This window comes from Alligator mississippiensis, chromosome 5 (genome assembly GCF_030867095.1).
Source record: "Alligator mississippiensis isolate rAllMis1 chromosome 5, rAllMis1, whole genome shotgun sequence".
Lineage (NCBI taxonomy): Eukaryota > Metazoa > Chordata > Crocodylia > Alligatoridae > Alligator > Alligator mississippiensis.
This window is the reverse complement of record NC_081828.1, coordinates 217792776-217815007: the sequence shown is the minus strand read 5'-3', so window position 1 is coordinate 217815007 and position 22232 is coordinate 217792776. Positions and strand designations below refer to the sequence as shown.

The 22232-nt window shown below is 44.6% G+C and overlaps 1 protein-coding gene across 9 annotated transcripts in view; it reads left to right on the top strand.

Moving 5' to 3' along the window:
• MAP4 (microtubule associated protein 4) overlaps positions 1-22232 on the top strand; it is a 218583-nt gene that overhangs the window by 171744 nt on the left and 24607 nt on the right. For 8 of the 9 annotated variants that reach the window (XM_006260507.4, XM_014604463.3, XM_059729272.1 and 5 more), the window contains 3 exons: positions 13966-14066; positions 14913-15122; positions 19346-19523. In XM_006260507.4, coding sequence (XP_006260569.3) covers positions 13966-14066; positions 14913-15122; positions 19346-19523 — 489 coding nt within the window. The remainder of the gene's footprint in view (positions 1-13965; positions 14067-14912; positions 15123-19345; positions 19524-22232) is intronic. The other variant, XM_014604462.3, reaches the window with a different exon arrangement.

Below are 22232 nucleotides of genomic sequence, written 5' to 3'. Positions count from 1 at the left end.
GCAATTCATCAAATTACGTCCACGCAGATGCGGCTGTTTTGTGAATCTCATTAACATGAAGAGGGGAAAAAAGACGTGATGAGAGACGTAGCAGGAGTTTAGTAGGTTCTGTTCATGCCTGGGGTCCAGTTTTTAGCGCACAAATTAGCATTCAGTAGATGTATTTTAATTATCTTGTAATGTTAGTAGTCTAATCAGAGGTGATGATGTGAAGCTGTGTTTGCAGAATGGTTTGGTTTTTTGGTTTTTTTTCTTTCCTGTAATTCCTAAGTATGTTTGATATTATGGTTGATAAGAGACAGAGCAATCTTTTTTCCCCTTTTTTTTCCTCTTATTCGACTTATACTTGCTTAGATAAAAGTAGAGTGCATCAGCAAACCAGCCTGAGTACATAAGATTCAAGCACAGAAGAATAAATATGATGTCCTCAATACTTGATATTAAGTGAACACATACAGATAAAATACTTAGTGATTTGTGCATTTGGGTCAAGAAAGATTTAAATTTCCTTTAGACTCTTTGTGAATAAGGGAAAGGACCAAGATTGTACTTCTGATTAAACTAAGCTTTGTTATATCTATAGATACTCTATTTTTCCTAAACAGTTTTACAGAAGAAGCAGTGTTAATGTTGAGTTTGAGATGGCGCAGCAGTTCCTTCTGGACAAATGTAAACTGGTGCATCTTGCGCCAACATTTCTGGCTAAAATCATTGTCAAAAATGTCTACATATGGGTCCAAAAGCTCTCACTTGTTTAGCCATGGATGAGCTGAAGAGGGGACATAAAGATAGTTGTTCCCTTATTGCTTAATCTATTAGTTTTAAGGATTAGAGCCATCAACAGAAATCCATTATGAGAATTATGGAGCTATTTCCGTGAATGATGTTTCAGTCCAGCTTAGCCTGCGGTATATCCCTTGCTGGGAAGAGGACAGGGGATGAGTGCGTGGCCTCATTCACAGTCGCATTCGAGTACAGCTGCACCTCCATTTCGAGGTGTGTTAACGAGCCAGATACAACAGCGAGTGGGTGCCAGGCAGGTGAAATAAATCACACGCATAAAATGGTAGCTGTGATCATGTGCCCGACGGGTTTTTGCTCGGATTTACGTGGTGATAAACTGATACTCACAGATACTCTTTAACATGGGCAGTCAGGAAAGCTTTAAACAAAAAAAAAAAAGGTGCGAGGGGTAAGAGCTGACTTTGTCAGAAAGCTTTTTTGAATGTGCTGTGGGCAACACCTCAAACCCTTCCTCCCCCTCTCGTGCTCCCTACCCCAGCTCTGCCAGGCTTCCCCCAGATAATTAAGCATTGCATCTGGAAATCAGATTCCCTGCTGTGAGCCTTTTGAGTCGAGCTTAGTACATTTAGTTTTATGTCTCCCTCCTTTGGGCCGGAGAGAATGGATTTGGTTGTGCCTTTCCTAAACGTACCATTTAGTGCACAGTATTTAGAAAATGACTTCATTTCATGCAGTACCTGCATTTCCAGTACTAATATGTCCTTTATAGAAATGTTCCTATGAGCACGCTGTAGCGCACCCATCTTTGTAAGCACAGTTGGGGGGAAAAGAACAGAAAATGTCAGCTATTCAGGTTCAATGTCTTTCCAGCATACGGTTTCACTCCTGGTGGTATTTTCTTTGAGAGGCCGTTGTATTTAAATGGATTGTAGAAGGAATTAGAAATTTGGAGCCCTGTATTCTGTATCATAGCATCTGATGAAGCAAACTATTATTGTCTATGAAAGCTTATGCATTGCTGAAGTAGCTAGTCTGGTCATGCAGAAGGCAAGGCAGAGGACACCTTATAGACTAACACGGCTAACTGCCCATGTGTGTATCTCTCCTACCTTTAGCTTCTGACTTGCCATATGACCCAGGGGACTTCAGCACCTCCTTGTGTCTCACTTTTCTGTAAAAGTGGAAATATTAGTGCCTAGTCCTCTTTTGTAAGTCCTTTTGAAACCTGTAGACGTGATTGAGACTGTTTTTGTATCACCCGCTCTCAGGTCATGGGGGACTTTTCAGATCCAGTACGTTTGATTCTCTTCTCTTCTTTTGTGTGGGGAAAGGCTTCTTGATTTAATCACTCGTTTCATATCCTTGCTCACATCACCAGAGTTCAAGAAGATACATAATCATGTACAGTCTGGACATCTTTCTCCAGTCGGTTCCCGAGGTAGCCTTGAGCTAGTCTCAAATATTTTTTTTTACATTAGGCAGTAACATTTACATAATCAGTCAGTCGCCCATTCAGCTGTATCCATATCAGTTTATTCATTGTTTTAAACCATTTCCTTTTCAGATTCTTTTGATGTGGAGCTCTGGTAGCCCTTTAATTGCCCCATTTATTCACTTGCACACTTAGCAGTTGCCAATATCTTGATTTCCACCATGCCATACAAACCCTGAGCACTTAGTCCTTTCAGTCATGGCTGTTACTCCATTTTGATCAACTACCTTTAAATTAAAAGCTTATGAAGCTTCTTCTCAATGTATAACATCATGTGTTCGTTGACGTCTTTGGCAGACTCCCGTACTATTGTCAGACTATTCAGGGAAGTCGTGCTTGGGCTAGCTCAAAGATTGGTGCAATCAAGTTTCAGCATCTTCAAGCTGAGTCTGTCAAATAAGGAATGGAGCTGTATGGATGGAGGATAGCAAACCGTATCTATATATCCTGTTGTATTTGATCCCTTTTCCATTTACTCCTATGTCTCTGTTCTTTCCTTCAAATTTTGTTCTATAGTATAGCATGCTATTCAGCTGAGAATATAAAGGCATGGGAGTGAATGGAAAATGGATCAAATATAGCAGGCCTTAATAGAATCATAGAAAGTGAGGGTTAGAAAGGACCTCGGAGGTAGCATCTAGTCCAACCCCTGCTCCAAGCAGGACCAGCCCCAACTATATCATCCCAGCCAAGGCTTTGTCTAGCTGTGTCTTCAAAACCTCCAAGGATGCAAAGTCCACCACCTCCCTGGGTAACCTGTTCCAGTGCTTCACCGTCCTCCTTTATAAAGCTAGATTATGTCAGATAACATAATTGCTGCCTTTGAAAAGAAAATGTATTTTCTTAGACAAAGGAGGCAGGGTAGATCTAGCTATCTGGACTTCAGTAAAGCAAATCAAAGCAATGCTGGATAAGAGATGATTAATTTAAACTAGTCAAGAAGAAGATTAGTAGAAGAATTGTAAGTGGATAGAGAAATGGTTGAAATGCTAATAACTGTGTTGTGCTGAAAAGACTGGGCTGGAGGAGAGGTTACAGGTAGAGCTGTTAGAAATCAGTCCCAGAGTTTGATTCTCTTCGTTGTTGACCTGGTTACAAAATATAGGAGTGTATAAGTGAAATTTTCTGATCTTGCAAAGTTTTGGAGGCGTTATCAGAATGCGATAGCAGGGAGTGTTGGGTATCCTTGAGACTGGGTTAATAGGAGTCTAATTAGATTAACTAATACACAGTGCAAAGGCATACTTGGGGGACTTGTAGCAAGGCTTTCTATTAATGTAAGTGCTCTTTAGTTGGAATTGATGGGGAAGAAGGAAGTGGGTGCATTGCTTGATCACGGGATGACTGAGTCACCAGTGTGATGCAGATACGAAAAAGTCCAACACTGCCCTCGAAGGCATAATGGCACTTGCACACCCTGGGCAGCAGCTATGCACGGGGCAGCATCAGTGGCTGTGTGGCTGGTGGTGCAGCCATGCTAGTAGCATAGCTGCTGCTATTGTTACAGCTCCCCTCTCTCTGCCAATGTTGATGCCCCCATCGTCTCCCCTTTGCCACTCTACTGATCATCCTAGAATATATTTAGTCTCCAGCAGGGAAGCACTAATGGCACTGTACCAGGCACTGGTGAGGTCTCATCTGGAGTACTGTGTGCATTTCCAGGTGGATTCAAAACCAGCGCATTCAGTTTTTCTATAGCATTGCATGATACAGACACCTGTGGTGGTACGGACTGGCCTCAGTGACCCAGGTAGCTCCCTCCAGTCCAACACTGCTATATTTCCTGGTACTCCCGGCTGTTGTTCATCTCTTGGCTCCTTTTTTATATGTGGATTGGAGCTCCTCAGGGCAGAGTCTGGCTTTGTTCTGTGTCTGTCCAGTCGGGGGCCCGGTGTACGAGTCTGACTCCTAGGTGCTACAATCAGACAAATAATGAATAATAAACAATTTAGTTACGTTCCTTTTAATACTGAAAGCTGTTACACAGCCTTGCTGTTCACTTTCTGTGGAGCTGGAGGCAGATGCCTTGGCATATGGAACTTGTGCATCTTGTATTGTCTAGGCCTGAACTCCAGAGATGTGTAGAGTAGCAGGATTAACTTCTTTATTCCTTACGGCCAGTGATTGGGACAGGAGGTCTAGATAGAGAAGAGAAATCGTATCGTCAGATGAACCCAACTGGATACGGATGTACAGAAAGTGTCTCCTTTCACTGGGACAACTCCAACTGAGAGTTGAACTTTCAGTTTCATTTAATTTACTAAGCAAATTGTCCAGGCGTGTTAGACCTTGGTGCCCTACCCTTTACCCTCATGCTGAACAGGTTTCAGGTTTGATGGGAAGTTGAGGGGGCTTCAGTTCATGTTGAGCTTTGAAGACTGCAGAAAAACATAAGAGTATAAGAAGTGCCACACTGGGCCGGATCAGTGGTCCTCCTTGCCCGTATTCCAACCGTTGTGTTCAGTAACCAGGAATAGATCAATCATCCCTGAACTTATCCCGTCCCTTTTTGAACCTGGCTGTGCTGTCTGCCGCTAGCGTTGACATGGTGTACAGGTCTCCCCCGCGAAGCTTTAGCAAGAATCCCTGATTTTATCCCTGTCTGTCTGCTCCTCTACCCTGCGCATGCTACACATGACAGTGTGTAATACCTTCACCTATGGTGACAGATGGCCACTAAAGATTTGCCTTAAATCACTAAATGCATTTCTTCATCAGCTAAACTTTGTATTCTAAAAAAACCCACCTGTTTGGGTGGATTCAGTTCACACCCTCAGGTTTTTGAGTTCTCCATGAGTCCTGCCAAGCAGAGAGGATCTGGTAATGTATTACATTTGTCTTACAGGTTGTATGGGTTGTAGCCGTGTTGGTCTAAGGACACAGGCAGACAAGGTACTTTGGTAAATCTGATATCTTTTATTAGACCAACTGAAATAGATGGAAAAAATCATCTTGCAAAGATAAATTGCAAAGAAGTTTGAAAAAGCTTGCAAAGAAGAATTTTCCAATTATTTGAGTTGGTCTAATAAAAGATATCAGATTTACCCAAAGAACCTTGTCTTGCAGGTTAATGCAGTAAAGGGGATGCCGCTTGATTCCTCTGGGAGAAAACTGACTCTGGAATCTTCTTGATAAAGACTTATTTTGGGATCTGTTATTTTCTGTTTTGTCAGCGGAAAAAGACGACCTCCACTGCTCTGAGAAGCCTGCATTTCGTATGGTTAAGGGCTTGCAGGCCAAGCCCTATGAGGAGAGACTGGGGCACCTGGACCTTTTCAGCCTCCGCAAGAGAAGGTTGAGAGGCGACCTTGTGGCTGCCTATAAGTTCATCACGGGGGCACAGAAGGGAATTGGTGAGGTTTTATTCACCAAGGCACCCCCCAGGGGTTACAAGAAATAATGGCCACAAGCTAGCAGAGAGCAGATTTAGACTGGACATTAGGAAGAACTTCTTCACAGTTCGAGTGGCCAAGGTCTGGAATGGGCTCCCAAGGGAGGTGGTGCTCTCCCCTCCCCTGGGGGTCTTCAAGAGGAGGTTGGATATGCACCTAGCTGGGGTCATCTAGACCCAGCACTCTTTCCTGCCTATGCAGGGGGTCGGACTCAATGATCTACTGAGGTCCCTTCCGACCCTAGCATCTATGAATCTAGGCAGCAGTTCTCTGTGGCTGGTCTAGTGTGCGTTGTGACCCTTGAATGGACTTTTAATTCTTCCATGAAGACTTGCCATGTAGAAAGTGACCCCCTGTAATGTTTTAGAACTATTTTAGGGGAAAAGTACAAATAGCTCCAAAACTCAGTTTTGCATTAGTTCTGATATACAGCGGATCTTCAATAGCATGGTGCAGTGGGCATCCTGTGGCCCTGGTTGTTCTAGATTTGAGGCGGCAGGGCTAGGTGGCAGACTTTAAGGCTACAAGGGACAGTTGGATCTAGTCCGATTTCCTCTGGATTGCAGACTGCTAAGTTTCACCCAGCGATAGTGACCTCTGCCTCTTCCTGTGACTGCTAGCCGGTTAAACATAAATTTTCATCCTGAATCTGCTTGGATACCAGAGTTCCTCGCTGGTTTACAATTCATAATTATGCAAGTATCTGGACACACGTTTAGATACAGGAACTAGGATAGTTTCCATGTTTAAGTAGTCTTTTGTGCTGAAATGAGTAGCAGCTAGAGTTTAAATAGGTGGATGTTCCCTGCTCTGTGAGACTAGCATTGGGAGAGTCTGCATGTCTGAGACATGGTTGACTTCGGTCAGCCTATGGAGGTAGTCCTCATGCTAGTCTGCCTTCAAAAAGTCAAGTCTTGTTCAAAAATAAAAATACTGTGTATGGAAAATTATGTTACTCTTAAGGTTGCAGAGTCTAGGACTGGAAAGTTAAGGCCTGAGTGAAGGTTGCCTGTGCCAACTGTAATTTGGCTCCCTGAGGTCTGTGCATTATAATGCAGCTTTAATTATCTGATTACTCACCTAGTTATTTCCAAAGGGCTCGTGCCTCATTCAGTTCATGGCATAAACAGTGCTCAGCTAAACAGCTGTTCAGGTCTCTCTTCTTCTTGCTGTCGGCTGTGTGGCATCATGCCCCATTTGAGCATGTCAACCTTGCTTTGAAGGCAGTTATGAATTTCCTCCCAAGTCTTCCATAGCATTCATCACCACCATATGAGAACCTGCCTTTCATTTCACAACAATCCTGTGATGGGAAAGAATAATCTTTTCCCTGCTTCGCAGAGGCAGAGCTGAGGCATGGTCAGAAAGTCAAGCACTTCCACTAATTTTGGATGTCCAGTTCGCAACATGGATCAGATTTTTCACTGTCTTTAGCAATACACTGCTCTTAGGTTTTGAGCATAGTTCCCATTGACTGCGTTCACATTTGAGTACTCGGCCCTTTTGTGCACCAGACGCTAGGCTTTCAAGTTGAGCCTCCACAAAATGAGTAACGTGCAGTTAGTGACCACCTGTGAAAAACATGGTTTAAAGGACGTGCCTGGCATCCCATGGGAACTCTGTGGAGGCGACAGGTTTAAAATCCAGTTCTCCAAAACAAAGGCATGAGTCAAGGATCCTTTAGCGAACAGCCCCTCTTCATAACTACACATCCTTTGCATTGAGGAGGTTGAGTTGGGAACATAAGAACTGCAATTTACTGAGTCAGACCGTGGGCCCATCTCGCCCAGTCTCCTGTCTCACACAATGGCAGAGAACGGATGCGGGGAAGGAGAGAGAACCGGATATGACCACAGTTTTGTTTTTTTTCCCCACTGTTCCTCTCTCGCTTGCAGCCTCCAGGACTTAAGGTCTCAAGTTCTGATTCGGAGGTCGTGCCTCTCGCTCCCATGCTCAATAGCTAGTGATGTCCCTTTCCTTCAAGAATATGTCCAATCCCTTTTTGAATCTGACTAAATTTTGGCTGAATCTGAGGTTGCGCAAGCAACTGGACTTCTCCAGTGTCCTCACTTGAAAGCTTGATTTTTGTGACCTTAACCATGTTTTTTCTGTGTCCCTTTTTGGTGCGAACTTGCCAGATTTAACCCTCCCCCCAAAATCTATAATGTAATATGACATTCACTTGGGTAAGCAAGGGCACTGGGTTAGAGGTACCTCTACAACATGTTGAGACTCAAAAATCTTGAGTTTCGTTCCAGGTTCTAAAATTGTGGTGTAAGAATCATAGAAAAGCAGGGCTGGAAGGGACCTTGAGAGGTCATCTAGTCCAGCAGTCTGCAACCTCTTAAGGCTGCTGGACAGATTGACAGTTCGGTTTGGAGGCGGACAGGTGGATGCTAGGACCCAGCCACCAAGGGTACTTTCTCTGCAGTGCCATTGGGAGAGCGCTTGCTGCTGGCGCTTTTCTTTGTGGTGGCATGGGAAAGTGACTTCTACTAAAGCTTCCCCACGACTGAAGTCCTATGTCCATGGGCCGTGTCAAATGGCACTGTAGGCCGGATGCAGCTGTTGGCTGTAGGTTGGCAATCCCTAGTCTGATCCAGTTCCCTCCTCAGGGCAAGGTCATTGCAGTCTCAGCCATCCTGTTCAAGCATCCATCTAGCCTGTTCCCAACAAGACTGCACAGACGAGCCTATTACACAACTACAAGACACGGTGCCCAAAACATCAAAAACAATCTCACAGGTAGAGCAGGGGGACAGAGCCACTGTCACTGTCCTGCTGCTGCAAGGACTGCAAGTAGTGCATTCGTGCAAACCAAGGAAAAGGCCCAGTCCTCCCCTGCAGTGCTACAAAGGAAGGCAAAAGCCCCTAGAGTCCTTGAGTTAGCCTCTTCTGTTCTAGTCCTGGCCTTGCTTCAGTCCTATTCTCCTTGCCTACCAAATCTTTGTATACCCTCCTTACCCTGATTTCTTCTCCCTGCCTACCCAGTCCCAATCATTTCTCTCCCCGTAAAACTTGATGGGATTCAGGTCCCATCACTGCTCTCATTGCTCTTGCTAGTTCCAGGCCTCTTTGTCTAAAGAGTCCCAATTTCAGTTTCCCTCTCCTCTAGTTTCCATCTCACCAGTCTCCTTGTCCCAGTTTTCTCCTTCCCTTTCCTCCTGATTTCACTTGTTCCTTCTGTGTTTGAATTGGGTGGCTTCCTTCTCTGTATGGCCTGGATTCTAGAAGGATCCTAGGAAGCTCCATGGTCTTGGCTCTAGTGCTTAGTCACAGTCCAGTTCAGAGCCCAGCTGTTCACAGGTGAGGTCTGTGGCTAAGTACAGACAGTCGAAAAGCCCAAGGCTGAAGCAATTCAGTCTTCTCAGGTTAGCCTAAACTGCGTAGATTGAACCCATAAGCAAGTGAACAGACATTCACTTTTGATTCTAGAAATGGCCAGGCCAGAAACCAGGGGGTGCTAGAGCACACCACCCTGCTGGGTGGAGCAGACAGCTTGGGCCAAGGCTAGCCTGCCCACCCTGCAAAGGGGTGGGGGGGGTATACAGGGGAGGTGCAAAGCATCCTGGGATGCCGGGGGACTGTGAGTTAACTTGAACCTGGAGGGGATCTGCAAGAGAAGTTCACTAAAGCAATTTAACCTAAATCAGTTGAGTCTGATACTGCATTCATCCAAGTTTATCTTAAACCAGTTTCAGCCACTTTGAAAGCTCTGGCGTTCTGTTGTGTTACAGATTTGAACCGGTTTCCGATCGCTTATACCCATTTATGTGTAATCTGTGTCCCTGGCCTGTGTCACTGGGCTGGAGGGAGATTTGTTTTTCACGCTAGGCACTGGTGCATGCACAGTCCTGTTGCACGTGGGAGCTGGAAAGGGAAGGATTGGGTTCGCCGCTTTGTGCTGGCATGTACACAGACTTGTAAGCAGTACTTGCCGACAGATTTGACCATGCTCGCTGAGGATGGAGTTGTCTGGGAGTTGAGCTACTGAAAGCAAAGGCTTTTCTGAGCGTGTGTGCAGTGCAGGCTTTCAGCAGTTTATAGCGTGGCTTTCTTTGAACAGATTTTTATGGAGAAGGTGAAAGCAAACATCCCTGACCTGAAGGTCTCCCCCTGCCAAATGTCAGGTCCGTTCTCCACAGCATACACTAGAGGTTTTCGGAGAAAAGGTCACCGGCATTTTAGCATCAGCAAAATGTATTTTTTTTTTTTTTTTCCTTAGCCTCACTCTCGGAAATGGCTGGACTGTTTGGGCTGGTATTAAAAAATAAATACAAATAAATCTGCTGGAGGCAGACGCTTAGCATATCAAACCCTCACCGTAAGCCATTACATTTAGCTAAATTATAACCATCTAAAACACAGGGTTGTGTAATAGGAAGTGTCAGGCAGCCGTAAAAGGGACACTGACCCCTTTCTTGAGTAAGCAGGAACCACATTTGCTCTTTTCCCTTGGAGCTGGTTATGTATGTCCAAGGTTGTAATAAAGACAGTGACAGACCTAGAGATAAGTGTTTAAAACTTTAACAAAACGTGGCTTGTGGACTTTCCCTAGTGCTCTGTGATAGTCCAGTCAGTGTCGAGGTCACACCAGCCATTGGGGCACCTTTGATGTGGGCATGTAACAAGAAGGCCCGGCCCCTGTACCAACACCATCTTGCAGGGTGCTGCGGGCAGACGAAGAGAAGGAAGACCTAGGACAAACTGGACCACCAACATCAAAGACTGGGCATAATTAAAACTGACTGCTTGTACAAGGATTGCAAAAGACCAGGAAGAACGGAGGAAAGCTATTGCTACGTCAAAGGTGCCCCAATGGTGCTAGTCGAATTTGTGCTTGCAAATTGTTTTCCAGACAGCTCATTTTCTAGGAGGTGAGAGACCACAGCAGGCTGCAGGGCCCTGAACTGAAATTTAAATTTCCATTCATCTAGATTTACTTCCAGATTAGCGAATGGGTGCGTTTGGGGACAAGAAAGATGGAAGTACAGGATCCCTCATTCTGCTCCCCTTGCAGTAGCTGCATGGGTTATCCCCTTGTCAACATTATCGATTCCTGCATTACAGAAGTCAGGTTCTCCGTACAGCGTGTCGCTCGGCTGAATGTCCTTTTCGCTCTCCTTCAAGCCCCCCTCTCGCCTCCCCGGCAGGGAGAAATTGGATTCTCGGTGATGAATCAGCTGAGCTGAATTGTTTCACCATCAGCAAACTCGGTGGCAAGCAGGAGCTGGAGGAGACAAAGGGAGAACTCTGTTCACGGGAAAGGGGCCGTGTTCATCGGTAGCTTTGAACAAAATGTCCTTAGGATACCTTTTGCTGTTCTGTTTTTGAAAGGGTCCCCTCTATTCTAATGGACAGTGAACACATTTGATTAAGATTTGGCAGCTTTTCCTTATCCCTTGCAAGTAGCCAACCTTCCCAGGCAGCGCTCTGTTCGGTATTGGGAAAAGAGCAGCCTGGTAATTAAACGTTGAATGAAAGCAAACGTACTGATGAGTAAACCGGGTGGTTAATTAAACGGAAGGAGGAGAGTGCAAAACAAAAATGCCCTTTGAAGGGCCTGTATAAGGCACTGTAGCCCAGTACCCTCGGAGGTTATACTGGGAGAGGGGGGACATGAACAGATGCTTTACTGGCGGTTGTACCCAGCAACCTTGTCTACATCAAACCAGGACTTACATATGGGGAGGCACTGGCATTATCCCACAAGGAATTACAGTGCAGAGGTTTTACCTTTTATCTTGTTTTTAGGGTTCTGCCCCCATTTTTTGTCTTAGCTGTCACTTGAGTCCATCTTGGTTGCAGTGAGATTGGCTGACAGTATGTCTCAGTTAGGCAGTCCACTGCTTCCTTAGGCATGAAATACTCTGCTGAGTCTGTAAGAATACTCTTGCATTACTTCGATCCTCAAAAGCAGGATGGCCCTGTGGACAAGTTGATGAGACTTTCAAATGAATCTAAATAGGATTCATCCGGGTCTGAACTAGCAGCTTCAGGCTGATTCACGGAGCGTTCAAATGCTCTCATCAGACAAGAGGTTTAATGTTGCTGCTGAATTAACTGAAACATTAAGCAGCTGACATTGCATGAAGGTAATTTGATTGGTGGGGGATCGCCTTGGGGTATCTGCTGGCTGGGGACAATAAGATGATTTGCGACACGTATTTCAACGAGGGTCATAATTTTATACAAATCCAAATAAATAAAGCTCTCTCCAGACATAAGTTCCAAGACGCACAATCCTCTTGGAGATTTAGCTTTAGCCAACTAATGGACAGAAATTTTGCTCCTCAAATCCCAGAACTACTGATTAATAATTATTTCCTGCAGTGTTGCCTACAGCAAAGGCTGACAAATTAGGGGAATAACATGATGGATTATTGAACTCCAGTAGAGAAAAAGTTACTTGTGTGCACAGATTAGTTAACAAAAATAAATGGACTGTCAGAATATGGCAGCTTGAGTTGGTCCTTGATTTTTTGGCCATAATTCTTCAGTTAAAAGAAAAAATAGCGCTAGATTTTTCTCTGGAAGTATTTTTGTGTGTACCTTCAGGACTGTGCAGCTCTTAGCATTGTTTAGAGGATAGGAGATGAAAAGTCAAGTATGATGAAAGACAAATGTCCTCTGTTAGCATGGAGTAGTAAAACCATTACCCATCGTGTCACAAGAAGTAGCAGACAAAAAAGCAGGTAAGACGTTCAGAGTGCTTGGGTGAGCAAAATATTGCACTGGCAGGTTGTGATTTCAGAGTTTTTTGCCTCTAAAATGGACAAGCCGGGAAATATGGAAGGTAGGATGTAATCCTGAGAAGACCTTAGGAAGGGATCATTTTGCTATTCGACTTTCCGTACCTCCTACACCAAGTCGACTGTGGGGTGGTGGCCTATCAGTCTGTTGTGTATTTATTAAAAAAACCCACCCAATAGGGGTATTCTGTATCTTAATTTCCATCTGACGTGGGAATGAAACAATCGGCTTGCGGCAAGACCGTTGTATGGACCATGAGATTTCTGGGCTTCAAGTATCAAAGGAAGCACAGCAGTAAAATACTCCAAAGCAGTGTGGTAGTGATTCAGAGATTTTGCATCTAGTTCCAATATTTTAAAACGGTCTTTAGTCAAGTAGGTTTTGCACTTTTTGATGTATTGCAGGGCGTGCATGGCAGCAACTCATCAAAACACTGGAGGATTTGAAGTAGTTTTAGACTAAGTTAAAAGGTTTAGAGAAACGTCCTTAGGCTTTTCTTATTTCTTGCTTTATACTTTCATTTAATTGGAGGCCGCTGTTTGCCTTTCAGTAGCATGCGGACAGAGCTTTCAGACCCTGCTCATGGAAGGGTACAGAAAACTTTGTTACGTTTGTTGTCCCTGTTTGGGAAATGCGGGCATGGGAGACGACTGGTAATTTAATAACTTGGCGGAACTAGAACAATGTAGAGAATTAAAACTTACAGCGAAAATCCTGGCAACCCTTGACTTGTAACTCAGCAACCCATTAATTAAAGCTTTAAGTAGTGTGAAACGCTCAATACCCAAGCATGATATCTCCAGTGACTTCTCTACTAACGAGTATCTGCAGTGTCTCTTGCATGTCTGAACAGCATTTTCTCTTTCCTACTTTCTCTCGCTAACCTTGGCTGCTGTAGGAGTCGCGTTCCTTTGGCTCCTGGGAATGGCCCGTGTTCAGAGCCCTGTGGATAGTTGTTGCATCTTGCAATGCAAGAGGAGCTAAAGAGAATGAGAAGTAGAAGCAGTGTCGCTAGCGTAAACCTAAGAGGGGCAGTGTAAAGTGATTTTTATACTGATGGATAATAGCCACACATCAAGGACTGAAAGAACAGACTAGAGAAGCATCCTGCACATGATATTTATGGAAGGTTTTCTTAGTCGTTAGCACACGTGGCTCTTCCTTCCATCGGCGGTTTCACAGAAGCCTAGAAAATGAGGGTGGAAAGGAGCTCAGGAGGTCACATCTAGTCCAACCCCCTGCTCCAAGCAGGACTAGACCCAGCTACATCATCCCAGCCAGGGCTTTGCCAAGCCAGGTCTTCAAAACATTTAAGGATGGAGATTTTGCAACCTCTCTAGGTAACCTTTCCTTCCCCAGTTGAACCATTTGAGTACCTGGGAAATCTTTGAACTTTGGAAAGGCTTTGTAGTGATAGTCTGTTCCACCACAGTGGGAAACTATTCCCAAAAATCAGTCTAGCTCCCAAGAGCCTTTCCAGGAGCAGCCACCATATAACCTCCTCTGGCATTGTACTGGCATTTTCAAATAAGAATTTCAAAATAATTTATACATTGCTTAAAATAAATTTCTCTCTTTTGTCAGCAAAACCAGAAGAGATCAAACCAGTGGAGACTGTGACAGGGAGTGACATCACAGCTCCTCCAAACAAAGAACTTCCCCCAAGTCCTGAGAAGAAGACCAAGGTCGGTATCAATTCGGACCTTTTCTGCCTTGCGCTGATTTGGGTTCCCCGCTTTTTCTCTGCTTCTCAAGCTGTGATGACACAGTTCTGTTTTCTGAGCCGGAGTCCACGTAACTAGAACACAAATGGTGCCGTTCGAGACAAACCGGCCTGCAGTAAATCTGCCTGGAACCGGATTTAATTCGGCAAATTTATCCTAAACTTAATGCACATTAGGTGATGTCTGTATTGAAGCCACAAAGTATTCTGAAAATTCATATTTTGATAACTTGAGGAAATGATTGCAGCGCCTTCCAGAGGCCATGCTCAGACCCTGGTGCTCTGTTATGCTCAGTATTGTACAAAGGGTCAGTGATGGGACCTGCTTCAGGATGCTTCCAGCCTTCAGCTGAATGTGAAGCAGAACTCAAGAGATTCACACTCTTGATCCTGCTGAAACCAGTAATCAGTTGGCTCCATGCATACCACTAGGCAGCAATGCCCAGCGCTTTTGTTGAGCGTAGGCCTACATGCCAAGAACTCATTCGTGCCCATTCTTACCCTGTTGCTGACTGTGTTGCCTTGGACATTTCCGGGCTACATCCTGTGTCCACTGAATTCAGTGGCGCAACTCCAGTGGATCAGGATTTGGCCCCGTGTTCCTGCTTCTCGTCTGTAACACAGCTAGTCTGCTACTTCCCGTCCTTTTTCTATTACACTCAGAAAACAGAATGTAATTTTTATTTTGTTTCCTCTTGATAGCACTTTCTGTTCTTGGCTGCTTGACATTTTTGTTTACAACGAGCTGTTTTCTTTTTTTGTCTGTTTTGTGTTTTCCATTGGATGTTGCTTTTTGTCAAATGTAAAGCCTTCAGCATCCACACCGTCAGCAAAGCCCGCCGCAGAGAAGGCCAAGCCACTGTCCGCTACCAGCCCCAAGCGGCCAGCTTCCACTACGCCTGGCCAAAACAAAAAATCCACCAGTCCTACCACAGGCCCTGCTGCGGCCACTCCCAAACGCCCGGCCACCGGTACCCCGCGACCCTCCACTTTAACTGCAAAAGAGACTAAACCAAAGGTAAGAAGCGTTTTGCTGTCCCAGGAAAGCTCCTAGGCCACCAGCTAAATAAACCTGTCTTACCTGACAGGCAAAAAGAAGTAGTCTAATTCCAGAGAGAGTGGAGCTATCAGATGAATGCCCTGCTTGGTTCTGCACAAGCTGGCATGGTCAGCCTGGGTGGCTCTGATCAGTCAAGGCCTAAATACTTTATTGTACATGTTGTGACATGGAGGGATAGGCAGAGGAAATGGATAAAACCTGTTCTGCTTTTACAGAAGTTGTTCTCGTGAGCTACCCAGAGGTACTTTTAGGACTTCTTTTTTCTTTTTATTTTAATTATTATTTTTTTCTATTTCCAAAAGTTTATAAGCAAATCTGTTCTGCGTTACTCACCTTGGAGTATGGCTGAGTTTGTGGCAGGGACCTGGGAATACTGAATTGAGAACTGAGCGTGGGCGTTAAACACCATAGTCTATAAAAAGAGCTAGAGCGATGAGTCGGCAAGAAGGACTCAGAACCAGGAGGTAAATGAGACCATTGGAGAAAAGTGCTAGGGAATAGAGAGCTGCAGTCTAGGCGAGACAAAGAAGAAACTGTTTACCCTAGTTAGTTAATGAGTTGAATTTACAGTATGGGCAAGCCATCTGAAATACTATAGAATCCATGAGTAGACAGTTAACAACTGACTGGAGGAAGCTGCTAAAAAGGTTATGGAAGTCTGCAATTGCTAGATGCATTTCAAGGCAAAGGCTAAGGATCTAGACATACAATATATAGGGAGATAGAAAGGGGCAGAGCTTTCCTGCGTGCCAGTCACCCAAAGAATCCTTCTCTTGGGCAATGTAAAAGCCCCTCGTCTTACATTTACATACAAAGAACCCACATTAAATACATCACTTTATCTTTGATCCACTGCTAAAAGAAGCATGAAACTGATGAAATGCAGCCAGCACTGAGTACAACTATAAAACATGGCCTGTAGGAGCCCATGGGAACCTGCCACTCTTTTTTAAATTTTGTGTCTTGGGCCTTGGTTCTGGTTTTCTTGTCGACTGGCTACCAGGAGACTCCCTGCTTCTGGACTGGCCACTGGGGGTACACTGACCAAAAAAGGTTGAAAACCCCTGATTTAAGTCTGTGTGGCACTACAAGGATAGGTTAGTGCAGCCCATCTGAATGAAACAATATGGTAGAACCTATTGAGTGCAGTCCCTCTTAGTACCAACTTCAAGTCATGGTGAGCCACTGCATTAAATACATTTCAATTTCCTCTTCACTCCTACAGCTGAGCTGTGCCTCTCTCTCCCATTTCCAACCATTCCTATTTTTTGTCCAGCCTTAAATGTCTGGCAAACATCACCAAATGGGTTCCCAAACAGTTCACTCAGAATCCCTCTGTCAGCCTTTCTTTCAGCATGTCACACACGATTAATGTGGCCCTGCCGTCTGAGGGGAAGCTGGACCAGGCTGTCCTATGCTTCATCTGCATATAAATGTTTGGAGGATCCCAGGACTCATGACAAGAACACCCAGTTTTAGTCATGAGTTGCGGGGGAGGGGGAGCAATTAGGACAAGGATCCTATTTTGTGGGACAGGGGACGGAGGTATCTGGAGTACACACACATGCTGAGCTCTGAGGTCACTAGCTTGAAACGCTCTTGACTGGTGGGGCCAAGCCCAGTCAACCATGTGGTAAATCCATGAGCCTTTTAGCTTTGGGCTAATATCATGCATAGTTTGTGCTCTCTCATTGTTTCTCAGCCACGTGGCTAAGATCAAGTGAGATCAAGACCAAGCAAGATTGGGGGCATCTGAATCCCAAGGCCTCCGGGCCTGGGGCTTGCACATAGCATGCCTGCCTGGATTTGGGGAGTATCCAAAGCCCCAAACCAATGGGTCTGGGAAGAGAGAGCCACACAGACTTAACTATTGAGCTCTGCTCAGTCAAATTTTGCAACTTGACTGTTGGGCTTTGCCCAATTGAATCTGGAACTGATTTGGCCGGGGGGGGGGGCATTATTTAAAAAAAATAAATAAAAATAAAGTACTCTTTCAAGTAGGTGCTTACATGCTACTTAAGTGTGTTTATAGCGTACCTGTGCTAAAACTTGCAGCAGTTTCACAAAGAGCATCATTTCTGGGTGAACTAAGTCTATGGGTATTGTATGCAAATTGCTACAGCCATGTTTATTTCAAGGTCAGTTTTTTCAAATTTGTTCCTCACTTCCGCGTGCTCAGGGATAGCAGGGTCTGACAATAAGCAGAGAGGAAGGGGGCGGGGGGTGGGCAAAGGGGTTGCTTGATCTGCCATATTTATTTTCCCTGCTCTAGCAGTGGGAGGGGGACAAATGCAAGGCAAAACTCCAAATTCTAGCTTTGTAGAAACTATAGAAACAGGAAACACCTGGAAAATTATATCAAATTTATACATTTTCCTTGTATAGAATCTGATTATTGGGGGGGTCATCTTATAATCAGGATCGTGTTGTATGCAAGTAAATACAGTAATTATCACAAAATGGAACTTAGTCTCCTGCTACCAAAAGAGCCAACCAGATATAAAGTTAGTGCTTGAAAATCTGTAACAACTCAATAGCTGGCTTCCATCCAGCTTTCATTTGAGTGTAGCCAGGCCCCAGTGGTAGATAGCTCTTTTCCAGCATCTTCCCAAGCGCCTTGAAGCATGTCCTAGCACCGCCCCACTTGGGAAGAGCAGCAAAAATAACCTGCCCTTCCCTTTCCTGGTATATATGAGGACTGGGTGCAGTGCTTCCAGTTCAAATCTCACTTCATGTCGTTTTGATGGTGCCTCAGTCCAGCTCGGGGTAGAGCATGGGAAACCCATTCTGTTTTCCCAACAGGGGTGTGAGACAACTGAGCCAGCTGCCAGCGTGCTTGTTTTTGTAGGGGACCAGACTTGATTTTAATTTAATCAGTGCACCTTTCCGAGTCTGAGTCTGTTACTGTAAATCCAACAGTTTGAGTGAAGCAATTGAAAAATCTGATCGACATTGGGCTCGTCGCTTCAGACTGGAAAATAAAACTGTTAACTTCATCTCTCACAGCATCTATTAGACACTTACGCTTAATAAAAAATACATTACATTTAGCTGCTTACATTTATATCCAATTTGAAGAGAGGCATCTCTGTTTGTTTCAGTATCGTGTGTAAATTTTTCATGGTCTAATACAACAAAATTGAAAACAGCAAGAGCAGATTAAGGTGATTTTTTTTCAGCTGTTTTAACCTAATCTTTCCATTTCAGCACTTCTGTTAAAGCTGTAACCGTCACACACAATGGGCCCAAATGATTTCTTTTGAGTGTTTGGTCCTAAAGATCATTGTAAAAGGGGGAATACTTACTTGTTCCTTTGTCTGTCTGAGCAAAGTCTGTCTCTCTCTTGATGGAAATTTTGCCCGTTTAATAGGCAATTCTAGCTTTGTTTCCTGTTTCCATAGTTACTAGACTAAATTTATCATGATTATTGCACTCTTTCTAGTAGATTTTTAGGTAAGCCAAACTAGCACAGATGCGCTAAGGATCTAAATCATGAGTTAGTGTCTTTTAAAAAAATATTCTAAATCATTCCAAATTAATCCAAAGTAAATCCTTTCGACGTTGTAGTCAAACTTATCCCATCTATTTGAAGCACTAAAATAATGAGTAAGTACTCCACGATCAAGTATGCATGGTTCATTCCTTCTTGGAAAATGATTACATCTTCCCCTCATGCTTTGACTGTTGACAATCCGATTGATCTATTGCAGTGCACATTATCTGACAAATGCCCTTCTAGCCTAGAAAGCATTTTTTTCCTATAATTAAAAGCTTTTGCTTCCCAGTGGCAAGGAGTCCTGTACAGTTAGTGAAGTAACAGCTGTGAGAGAGCAGCAGAGCTCATAGTGCTCTGCAAATCTGAATGCACTACTCCTGTCCATTATGCAAAGGCATCTTGGGGAGATGGTTAGATGCTAACGAATGGCACCATACATCACCCTCCCTGTCCCATCTATCCTGCGCTAGACCTGGTCACCCATATGTTTCTGCATCAGTTAGGATGCTTGTTTTCATCATTTTCAGCACACTCTTTTTTTAGTGGCAATTAGCTTATGTATTTTAAGAATCCAGACTGTTGTGCTTCAGTCCCTGAGAGAGAGAATCCGTTTTTCCAGACTTCATGTCACTAAGTGGGTTGAAGGTACTGTTTCTGGGCTTCAGTGTAGCCTTTGCTTTACCAGGTAGCGGAGGCCAAGAGCACAGAAAAGCGGACCTCACTGTCAAAGTCAGCATCTGCTACAACACCTCGAACTAGTGTGAAGAGCAGCCCTGCCGCACCCAGGACAACCGCAGCCTCACCAGTTACAACCACATCTAGCATGAAAAATACTTCTGCTTCCCCACCCAAGAGGCCAACGTGTAAGTATTGCCTGATTGCATTTCTGTTGGATAATTCTTGTATTGGGGTTAGCTTATGTAATGCAGAGCGCTCTCGCAAATTGTAGTGCTGCTGACTGCACTGACACTCCGCAGATGGCACGCTCTCACTTTTTTCTGGTGGCTTCATTGGGTTTCTAAATATAGGTTTAAAGGGTGCCTAAGTTGCAAATAAAACTATCAACACATGGCCACAAACAGTGAGGTCTGCAACCAGACAGATGTTGTTGCTCCAGGAGCTGAGAGCTGCCCCACTCGCCTCAGTTGTGTATGAGTTTGAAGGCTTAATAACAATTTGAACATCAGGACTTTTAATATGCACACACGCAGGGTCATGCGTCTGGGAATAAGGACCACAGGTCATAGGTGCGGGCTGGGAGCACGTGATTATCAAAGCAGTGACGTTGAAAAGAGCTTGGGGCTTCTGGTGGGCCTGAGCTCTCGGCATACAGCTCTGGTTCAGGACTAACCCAGTTCTTAAGTGTATAAGTGGGAAACAACCAGGAGAAACAGAGTTATAACTTCTGTCTACACTGCTAGTCAAACCATTATTGAAATACTGCATCCAGTTCTGGCAGCTGTTTTTTTGAAAGGATGTTGAAAAATTGGCAAGGTTCAGACAATAGCCACAAGACTGATTCATGGCCTGGAAACACGCCCCCTAGTCAGACTTAAGAAGCTAAGTCTATTTAGGTTACCTGGAAGAAGGCTGAGGTGATGTTTTAGACTACAAGGTAGACAGGTAGACTTTGTCTAGTCAACAAAGATATAATGAGAGAAAATGACTAGAAGCTGAAGCTGTTCAAATTGAACCCTAAGATAAGACAGAGTAGTTACCTATTGGCACAGTCTCCTAGGGACCTGATACATTCTCTGTCCCTAAGCCTTTAAATCAAGATGGGATGTGCTTTGCAGACAGGTGCAGTAGAGCACCCAAAAGCTGTATACCTGATGCAGGATTCACTGGCTGAAATGTTAGGGCCTGTTTCTGGGGAGGCAGGCTGGTCCCTTCCAGCCTCAAATATTTGGTGAACCTTAAGTGCTTTCATGGATGATCATTTTATAAGAAACATGTAGCTACTCTTGGAAGTATGAACAGAGTCTGGAATGGTGAGATGAACTCAAATAGAGGGCCAGCACTTTTCTCCCAATCCTTGAACTAAAAGGTGGAAGCCGTTGGCTTTTCTTTCATCGGTCTGAGTTGTGCACAGGACCTAGCATCTTCTACAGGTCCAGTTGAAAATTGAGAACAATAGCCAAGGGGTCAATATTTGGTGATTCGATGCGTTTATAACTAATGACTCTGCTTGTTTACGTCTAATGCAGAGAGCTGAGCTACAAGTCTCTTGATGGTTTCAGTAATTAACTGACTTGTTAAAAAAAATTATCACTTTAATAACCAGATTCTCACATGCATGTTTGCTTGGGTTAGATGCTTGTTAGCCTCACTAAACTCAACCTTCATAGCCACCACCGGTGTCTGGTGATGGAAACTAGTCAACCTTTTTAGGCTTGAAGCACCGTTGGGTAGGCTCAAGGCACCCCTTGGAAAATGCCAGCTCTCTTCACTCCTTTTTTGCCCCAGGAAAAATACTAGAGCAGCTTTCCTGTTGCAAAGAACTCAGAAAAACCACAACTATGGATTTCTATTTGAAGTCTCCGGGTTTATCTGTGAACCATATTTTATAAACCTAATGGTGCCAACAACACCTTGTAGCACCCCGGGGCACCCTTGAAAGGATGTCAAGGCACCCGAGAGTACTGTGGCACCCTAGTTGGTGAATCCCTGCCTGAGAATCTGTTTGTAAAAGAGAGGATATAAGTACAACTGTGAGGGAAGAGGGCCACGTACTCTCAGCAGGCTGAGCCTGTCAGGGTATCTAGTAATTGGGGCCAAGGATTAAATCCAGAGACATGCCTTGGAAGCAAAAAAGGCTACTTCAAGGACCCCGTTGGCTTTGTCTCGAAGCTGTAGTCTGTTAAAGCGCTGCCGATAGAGTATCGGGCAGATTGACCTAGCACACCGTTTTGGGGTTAACATTTGGAAATAAGAAGTGGAAGAAGGCCAGGCTGGTGTCTTGGTGTGAGTGCTGCCTACCCTCTTGCTTCAGCTGAGAAAGTTGTGATGTGAAGAGGGGGCTGGAGATTTGTGCACGTAGGCATTGATCCCATTCAGCATTATCAGCGTAGAGCAGACGTTGCAAAGTGATGGTGCCTCAGCGCGGCTCAGCCGTTGTGTCTTGTAGTGAAGTTTGCCAGTGACGGTAGCCGGTCTGGCCCACAGGTGCCAGTATTTGCATTTATAAACCCTCTTCCCTCTAAGGACAGCAGCAGCCAGCCTCAACTTCACTGAAACCGAGGGACTGCAGTCCCCTGCGAGACCAGCACTCGCTGGAGTGCAGCCCTGGATGCTTCAGAGGAAGGTGGAAAAAACCCTGTAACGAACAATTACAGAGCTGGAGAGGAACCAACCAGCTGAGCTGGATCCCTTGTGACATACAGCAGAGCCCCTAGTCCACATGGTCTTTCACCTTTGTCTTTTGTGCCAATACTAGTCCAGAAGGCTTTCTAGATTTTAATGATTTCAGTTCAGTTAGCTTCTCGTTCTGCAGCGATTTGAGGCATAATAAGCATGGGGAGATGAGATCTCGAAGGGAGGCAAGATGAAGGAGCAGAGGTGCAGGAAGCCTG